General features: G+C 43.7%; 1 protein-coding gene across 1 annotated transcript; it reads right to left on the reverse strand.

The window, feature by feature from the left end:
• Window positions 1-1,021: 1,021 nt before the first annotated feature.
• On the reverse strand, window positions 1,022-5,845 carry LOC123051135 (dihydrolipoyllysine-residue succinyltransferase component of 2-oxoglutarate dehydrogenase complex 1, mitochondrial). The gene is made up of 13 exons (XM_044473934.1): window positions 5,628-5,845; window positions 4,031-4,088; window positions 3,910-3,949; window positions 3,694-3,761; window positions 3,524-3,598; window positions 3,389-3,444; window positions 3,242-3,286; window positions 2,868-3,134; window positions 2,680-2,774; window positions 2,038-2,128; window positions 1,851-1,961; window positions 1,566-1,760; window positions 1,022-1,467 (listed from the first exon to the last, which is right to left on the reverse strand). Exons 1-13 carry the CDS (start codon window positions 5,670-5,672, stop codon window positions 1,276-1,278), a joined length of 1,338 nt encoding a protein of 445 aa, XP_044329869.1. The 5' UTR covers window positions 5,673-5,845; the 3' UTR covers window positions 1,022-1,275.
• Between the last annotated feature and the right edge of the window lie 2,853 nt (window positions 5,846-8,698).

The following is an 8,698-nucleotide window of genomic DNA, read 5'->3' on the forward strand; positions in this document are numbered from 1 at the left end:
TCGTTTTCCTCGCACCACGGCGCCCGCAACTTCCTCTCCCTCCCGTAAACTTCTCCGGGATCTACAACATCGACGGCTACGGCAGCGCCACGCGCGCAATGGCTGGGGGCTCCGCCGGACACGGCAGTCCGTGCGCCCCGGCCTGGATCCCCATGCGTTGTCTTCCCCGACGGCATGTTTCTCCTTTGGTCAGCAGATGCTCAGAGTCTTTTTATTGCTGTCTGTTTTCTGAAGTTAGTGTCGAAAAGACGAGATGCCTATTCATATTCATATATTCAAATGGTATCTCATCTGTTCAAATTTGTTTTTTCAATATTGTTTGTCATGCTTAATCTGTGTTGGTCTGGATGCAGACTTACACCTTGGACCTGCTTGGCAGCAAAAAGATGAACCAAACCCAATGTGATTCACCATGTAGGCTTTTTTGGTGGAGCAGAATGACAAAGCTTCCGAGAATCAGAGGTAGTGTAGTATAGCTTAGGACAACAGAGTTACCTTGTGGATATGTTGGTGTAGAACCAAGTGTACAAACATGTTTCCTTGTGATTGTTTTGTTTTGGTTATGTTCTGGTGCAAATGGTTTTTCCATATGAGTTGCTCGCCGTGAGGCGGGCAACGCGCGCCACTTACTAGTTAATATAATCAGGCCTCGCAGTCATGAATTAAGAATTATTGCAAGTGTAAGACACGATTGACCAGTCTACAGTGCAGCAGTGCAGAATATGAAAACCGACTGGATCTACAGTGCAGATTACTACTAATACGGATGTATCTAGACTTATTTTAGTTATAGATACATCCATTTTATTCATTTATAGGACAAGTATTTCCGGACGGAGGGAGTACTAGTGTTACAAAAGCTGCAAGTTTCCGTCTGCATCCTCGATCGATGAATGTCATTTGTTTAGTACCCTCCAAGGCTCCGATTGCGTCAGAGCCTTGTTTACATGGACTAAACATTCAACCCTACAGAAACTACAGAACAGGCCAGCGGGTACAGGCCAGCAGAGAGCATAACGCATTGAAGAAAAATAATGACCAAAAGGGCACCATATATCTATTGCTCTTGCGTTGAAAATTAAAGCAAATTTTTAGTTTAGGGAACTACACCCCGAAGCTCTGAACGAAAACGGGACAAACGCGTTATCATATCCTCAACTCAAATCTCCGTCCTTCTCAGGACGCAACTCTTTGTATCAGTCAAAAATTTGCACGGTATTATTTTCCAGACAAGCACGAGGCACTTGGCAGCAAAGGAGATCGGGCGCATGGGGCTTATATGTCAAGGAGCAGCCTCCGGGGGTCCTCGACGACGTCCTTGATGCGGCGCAGGAAGTAGACGGCTTCTCTGCCGTCGATCAGCCTGTGGTCGTATGTCAGCGCGAGGTACATCATGGGCCTGGCGAGGATGCTGCCGTCCACGACCACGGGGCGTTGCACGATGGAGTGCATCCCAAGAATCGCTGACTGCAAATAGACAAGATACCGTGTGTCTCGGATGAGTATCTGCTATGGAATGCTGTTTAAAGATTCAGCTCAGCACCAGAAAAGAAAGGCAGCGGTACCTGTGGGGGGTTGATGATGGGCGTGCTAATAAGGCTTCCGTAGACACCACCGTTGGAGATGGTGAATGTTCCTCCCGCCATCTCGTCAATTGACAGCGCCCCCTCAGTAGCCTTCTTTGCAAGGTTGTTTATCCCTTTCTCGATGTCAGCAAAGTTCATTGTATCAGCATCTCGGATAACCGGCACCACAAGACCCTGAAATATACGAGATTTGCATTGCCAGTGAGATAATAGCCCTAAAACCAAGGAATGCAGCATGCTGACAACTATATGTTATTCTAGTACCTTGGAAGTGCCAACAGCAACACTAACGTCGACATAGTCTCTGTATATGATGTCATCGCCGTCAATGACAGCATTCACAATTGGCTGGTTCTGCAGTCCAGAAACAGCAGCCTGCGAAAGCCAAACAGAATCAGCATAATTGAATAAAATCAGCAATAGTTAGGCGATGCATGACATTGGACATTACCTTGACAAAGCAAGACATCAGACCTAGTTTGACACCATGCTTCTTGACAAATTCATCCTTGTAGTCAGACCGCAGCTTCATCAAATTGGTCCTGCATCATAATATCAATATTAAACAAGTGATAAATAATATCTACATATGCGAGTTATTGTAATAACAGTTGATGGTGGAAAAATATGATTGATTAAGTTCTTATGTACGAATAGATGAGCATATGCTGAATCACATATTGATACCCATATTAACTACAAGAAAATAGTATTATTGTTTTGATCAGGAATACAAGCAGACATTTCTGTGACCACTCTTATATAAATCATTATATTGCTAGTGGATGGCAACCGGTAATATAGTGACATGCACCCTAAAATGGTGTAGTTAAATTCCTCACGATATGCTAGATGGGGACCAGATGTCACCATCTCACCATGTTCAACAATTGTACAGTGAAGCATTCATACCACAAGAGTAACAACATAAGATAAGATAAAAGTGAGATCTAACACGATAGCACACCACATGAACAAATGTTATAATAAGAAAAGAGATTACCAACATGCTTACATATCAACTTCACTAAATTTGGTCAGCACCACATGAACTAATGTTAAATAAGGAAAAAGAAAAGATCAACACACTTACATGTCAACTTCATTGAATGTGGTCAGCATTGCAAATGTGTTCTGGGAATCCTTCAAACGGTTGGCAATGCGTTTCCTAAGCCTGGGCATTGGCACCTGCAGTTACCGTTGTAAAAGATTACAGACAAATCCCTTTAAAACTGATTCCATGCAACTTTACAACTTTAAGTCATTGCAGATTAGCCTTACCCGTCGCTCTCGCTCTTTTGGAGGGAGCTGTGGTTCTGTAGGGGAGGTTTTTGAAGGAGTTGGCTTTGGTGCCTGCTTCTTGGGAGGTTCTACTTTTGTGGGTTTCTCTTCTGCTTTTGGTGATTTCTCTTCAGCTTTTACTGGAGGTGATTCTTTTTGGGGCGCCTCCTCAGATGGGGCAACATGTGTTTCAGCAGGTGCTGCAGACTTTGATACGATAGCAACTATGGTGCCTGGAGTAACAGTATCACCTTCACTAGCAATAAACTGCGGAGCAATGGCATTAAGAAAATTAGCAATTTTGCTACAGCTCAGGTAGAGGCAGACCATGATAAGAAGCACAAGTGGAAGCTAAAAAGAGAAAAAGTATCCACCTTTTCAATAACACCAGCTTCAGGACTAGAAACATCTATGGTGACCTGGAATACAAAGGAAAAATATGTTTTATATTAAAAATCATAGGCACTCGATTTGACACATATTTAGAGTACAATTCAAAATGATTAAGAGAGGCACTAAACCTTATCTGTTTCAATCTGGGCTATGGCCTCGTCAGCCTCAACTCTATCGCCGGGTTCTGTATTGAAGAAGGGTTAATAGAAGGGCCTTCACTCTCACAGAAAGAGAGAGAGAGAGGGGTGGGAGAGAGAGCATACTCTTTAAGAAGTTAGCAAGAGTTCCATCAGTTACAGATTCACCCATGAAAGGTACAACAGCTTCAAACTTGTCTCCTACAGAAGGAACAAAATGAATCAATTAGCACATTTTCAGGAGCAATTTATAACAGTGTTGGACATAACCCAAAAAAGAAAACAGCTGCCATTACCATTGTCTGATGCGAATGACCTACTCCAGAGTTGGTAAGGAGAGGCATTTGGGAAGTAATTGTTCCTTCTAGAAATTTAAAAGAAACGGCCATTAGTAACTAGCTCATTGTATGAAGAGGACAAAATATCTAACATCTACGATGATGATGATAAACAACGAAGTTGTCAAAAACGCCTCTACAGAATACAACCAAGTACAAAAGTTTACCACCTACCTTGTCAGCTTTGAGCTTTGGGGACCAACTGGAATAAGACCTGCAGAGAGCACAAAGGTATTAGAGTCATCCATAGTGAACCAGTGATCAAAATCCAAATAGCAATTGTTCAGCTAATAACCTGAAAGTTGACTGCTGTAGTTTCTGACATGTGTGTAGCTCCTCAGGAGGCCTAATGTCTGCAAGTAAATGGAAACAGTGAGCACAAAAAGATAACATAAGAAAATAATCCATGTACTCGTATACTCTGTGAAGACATGTTGCATTAAGTATAATGTCTTGTATCTGCTGTATTGCTAGTTGCTACAAATGATCAAATGAAGATAAAGTAAAGTAGTGAACCAATGAGACCAACAGCGGCAAGCAGGATTACCACCAATATGAACATTACAACTTAGAGCCTAGATCTGGAAAAATGCACACCATAATGCCCTTGTTATTAATATTAGCACAACATGGAATGGGGCAGGGACAAATCAAACTTTATGACAACAGATTGCATTTAACAAGTCGTGTAGGGTATGAAAAAATGCAACATAAGCATAGATCATATACTATGTAACTAGCAGCCAATCAGACATATCCAGTGTTTGTTAATTGCATGCCCTGATGAAACACAAATGAGTTCCTATCTGTTAGCAAGAACTAGACAAAGCAAACAATCCTACCCCAGATATTCAAGTATGTGCAACCTATTCTAGATTCTCCGTTCCACACAAGCACAGAAATGGGGGGGAACAGCAAGGTGCTTGCATACTCTGCGAAGATATGTTGTATGAAGTATAGCATCTTACATAAGATGTATTGCTACAATTGATCAAATCAAGATAAAGTAAAGTAGTAAACCAATGAGACCAATAGTGGCAAAATCAGGATTGGTGCCAATATGAACATTGAAAGTTAGAGCCTAGGTCTTGTCAGATGCACACCAAAATGCCCTAGTTACTAGCATGACATGCAATGGGATAGTTACAAGTCACAGTTGATGACAGCAGATTGCACTTGACAAGCAGGGTAGGGTGTGAAAATTGTAACATAAGCATGAACGATATACTGTCTAACCAGCAGCCAATCGAACACATAAAATGGGACAAGGACAGGTCACATACATTTTATCACAACAGATTGCACTTAACAGGTAGGGCAGGGCACGAACTATGCAACATAACCATGAACAATATACTATGGAACTAGCAGCCAATCAGACATATCCAGTGCTTGTTAATTGCATGCCCAATTCCTATCTGCTGCCACGAACTGGGCAAAGAGAAGGATCCTACCCCAGATATTCAGGGCTGACTGTGCAGCCGGTTCTAGGTTGACCGTTCCACGCGAGCACAAAAACGGGGGGAAACAGCAAGAGCACTAACTGGAACCCTAATCTGCGCGGAGAGACCGAATCACGCCGAGCGAGGCGCGTCCCGCGGGCCTCGCTGAGCGCCCGTCACCCCAACCTTACAGGATGCAGCAATTAATCCCCTCCCCAACCAACCCAATCAGGCATCAGAGATCCCCAATCACGCGAGGAAACAGGCCTGCGAGAACACGCCAAACGAATCGGGCCGGTCGCATCGAGGCACGGAACCACCCGCGCGAACCCTAAATCCCCTCTCCCCCTCGGAATCGCAAAATCGCACGGGCGGCCGCGGCAAATCGATCGGGGTATAGCAGTGCGGGCGCGCAGGGAGGACGAGGAGGGAGAGGGCGGGGGGACTTACGGGGCTGGAGCGTCGGAGGAGGCGGGAGGCGATGCGGGACGCCATTTCGCCGGCGGCGGCGGCGTCGGGAGGGCTGTCGTGCGGGAGAAGAAAGGGCGGCTTGGCTGGCTGGCCGAGAGAGAATGAGGGATTTGGTCCTCCTCCTCCTCGATTCGTTCGGCCTCTCTGTCTGACTTGCGGACCGGGCGCAGGAAGGAAGGTGCCGCGCAATAATGAGATCTGGAAGATAGAAAGGGAAATGGGAAACGCTTCTCCTGGCCCCACCCGTCGGTGGCCGCGGCAGGGGGGTGCTCCTTCCGGTCTGGCCCACGAATGGACATGTCGGTGCTTCCAAAATTCCAATCCTCGGTTCGGCCCACATTTGTTTTCTCTTTTTCGTGTCACTACTTTTTTTTTCTCGCGAGCACGCAAATTACGTAACATTCCATTTATTTTCCAAAATTTTGTAGTACTACTTTAAAAAAAATGGGATTGCTTACCACATATAAGAGTAGGTCTTTTAGAAGTTATGATATCTAATTGTTATTTCTTTGCTTGCAATTTTCTTATTGGCAACTTACCAAGCTGCCGCTTGGTTTACGGTCATTATTTTTGCCCCGCTCCATAAATAACTGAAGAAATTACATAGATTTCAATTATTTTTATCGCGTGAGTGCAAAATAAAGCATTGTCAAAATTATTGCTATTAGAGTTTCATTAGCCATATTGTTATTCTTTATTTTACAAAAACGTTAAAATTAAGCTTTAAAGGTATACTTGATGTTAATAATTTGTTTTTCCCTAAAATTCAGGTCAGCTTATACTTTGATTGATCGCTTTACAACTAACTGATCCTTAAATATGCCATACACATGGTTCCAGTCAATCCTAAAAACTTTTTTTCGAGATTGTATGATTCAGTTTGCTTTATAGTTGACTGAACTATACATGGGCATGGCTACGTTTCATAATATATTTCTTCCTAGAATATGCATAAGCATGTGTATCATATATTAATAGGAGAAGGGGGTACAGAGCCCACCCACCAAGTTACAAGCAAGGCACAAAGGCCTTGTTACAATGTGAAATACTAGTTACACCCCCGCCTATACAATTCTGCTACGAAAGCTTGCATGTCCCGCTTGAACAACCTAGCCGTTTGCCAAACTTTGCCCTCCTCGATGATCATCATGGCAACAGTTTGGATTTGTGGCGATTTGTTGGTGAATACAATGTCATTACGGTGTTTCCATATCTCCCAAGCAACCAAGAGCTTAAGCGTGTTGAAGTCCTTCATGTACGGTTGTGATGCTCCATGTGTTACGATTCAAGGAACGGCTGTGATGCTCCATGTGTTACGATTCAAGGAACGGCTGTGATGCTCCATGTGTTACGATTCAAGGAAGCAACTGATCCGCGTTTGTGGGTATCCAATCGTCATGGCCCCAAGCCGCCATTACAACACTACATTTCATAATTGGTTCCACATATTCTTACAATCTACTAGACATTGAAGTCTCAATGGATTAGTTATGTAGGTTCACATATAAGAACTTTGGGTAATAAAAGTAGCATACACCTAATTAAGATGTTTCTCACGCATTTGCGCATGCCACTGTGCTAGTTATTATCAAATAAAAATGTACTTTTGATTTGAACGTGTGTACCAAATTATGTATGGTTCTGAAGGTGGCAAGTACTCTATGTGATGGGGGCGGATGCCCCCCCCTCCCCTTCGACCTTCACATAGGTTTGCTAGTGCTACAATTGTTTTACTCCATTAACAGTACACTAACATCGATCTTGATAGCTCGTATTCAACGTGCGCCGGATGCATAGACGAATTCCACATTGTGTTTCATGCAACCACCTGTTTCATGAGAAATGCATGAAAGAGATGGTGGCATGAATCCTTCTCCGTTTCCCATTGTACAAACAATTACTCGGGTAGTCATGTCATGTTCGTGGAAATGCAATGATGTAGGAATGAGAAACTCTGTGGCATCTGATGAAATGTTGTATCATTTATTCATTTTGCACAAATACGATTGTCGAGGACGAGGGTGAGAGGGCGACCCAAACCCATGATTTTGAGAAGCTTGGGGAACAAGTCCACACCCCGGAACGACAAGATGCATATCACCTTATCATTTTTTTTTGCAGATGCATCAGAATCTTCAAGATCATGAGGTGCACGAGCAACTACTGAGTGTCTTGTGGAGCATACGTGGACCAACAATGGATACCAAATAGCTAATGTTTGAATCGTGCAGTTACAACAATTTATATGTCTAAACTATTCATTTCCGCTACCAACAAATGTTGTTTACGTGTGATATTCACGTGTATAATGAACGTGAATGGATTCAAGGGCCTAGATTTGAGTAGTGTGATTTCCCGACATGTCATATGAGGGGCCGTCTGGCGCTATCCGCAGTCGCGCCTGAGGGTGACAGGGCGCGTCCATGAACATTTAAGAGGCCAAATTTGCAAAGTCCGGCTGGTAGATGCTCCTACTTGGTTGTAGGCATTGAAGCATGGCGCGGTGCTCCAATGAGCTCATGGTCCTGAATCACACCATGGCATTTTTTTTTCAGCACACGATGGTTACTGTGGTGCATGCTCGCAGGATTCTGAGCAAGCAACAATGGTGTTTTTGTTTTATATGTATGATTTAAAATATAAAAAGAGTACCTGAGCAACCAGATTGTATAGTAATCATACAAGAAGCAGGTGGACCATTGCACCGCGTCTAGTAACCGCAAACAGAACCACACACTCTTAATTACGATGTCTAACTTTTGAGAGGAAGTCTTGAAGCGAGTGATAACACGTCTACAAGAGGGGAAAAGAGAGCCGTATGCATTTATGAAACCCTGCTACTTCTGGAAAGAAAAACAGAGGTTTGGTCATGGTGCAATCGCGACTGAGGAACCTTCCTTGTAGAACGAGAATGGCTAGTCAAGGCGGGTCGGAAAAACGAAGCCATATTTTCACGGATGCTCCAAGAAGATGTGTCATGCTGATCCTCGTTGATGTGCGTGCGTGCGTGCGTGCTTGGTTCTAGAAGGGCGGAAAAGTCGTTCCAGTGG

The sequence above is a fragment of the Triticum aestivum genome, chromosome 2D (assembly GCF_018294505.1).
Source record: "Triticum aestivum cultivar Chinese Spring chromosome 2D, IWGSC CS RefSeq v2.1, whole genome shotgun sequence".
NCBI lineage: Eukaryota > Viridiplantae > Streptophyta > Magnoliopsida > Poales > Poaceae > Triticum > Triticum aestivum.

Coding starts and splice junctions, on each gene's coding strand:
- LOC123051135 (XM_044473934.1), bottom strand. CDS start 5,672: ATGGCGTCCCGCATCGCCTCCCGCCTCCTCCGACGCTCCAGCCCC. Junction 3,599..3,693: donor GTCATTCGCATCAGACAATG/GTAATGGCAGCT, acceptor TTCCTTCTGTAG/GAGACAAGTTTGAAGCTGTT. Junction 3,135..3,241: donor AAGCTGGTGTTATTGAAAAG/GTGGATACTTTT, acceptor ATTGCTCCGCAG/TTTATTGCTAGTGAAGGTGA.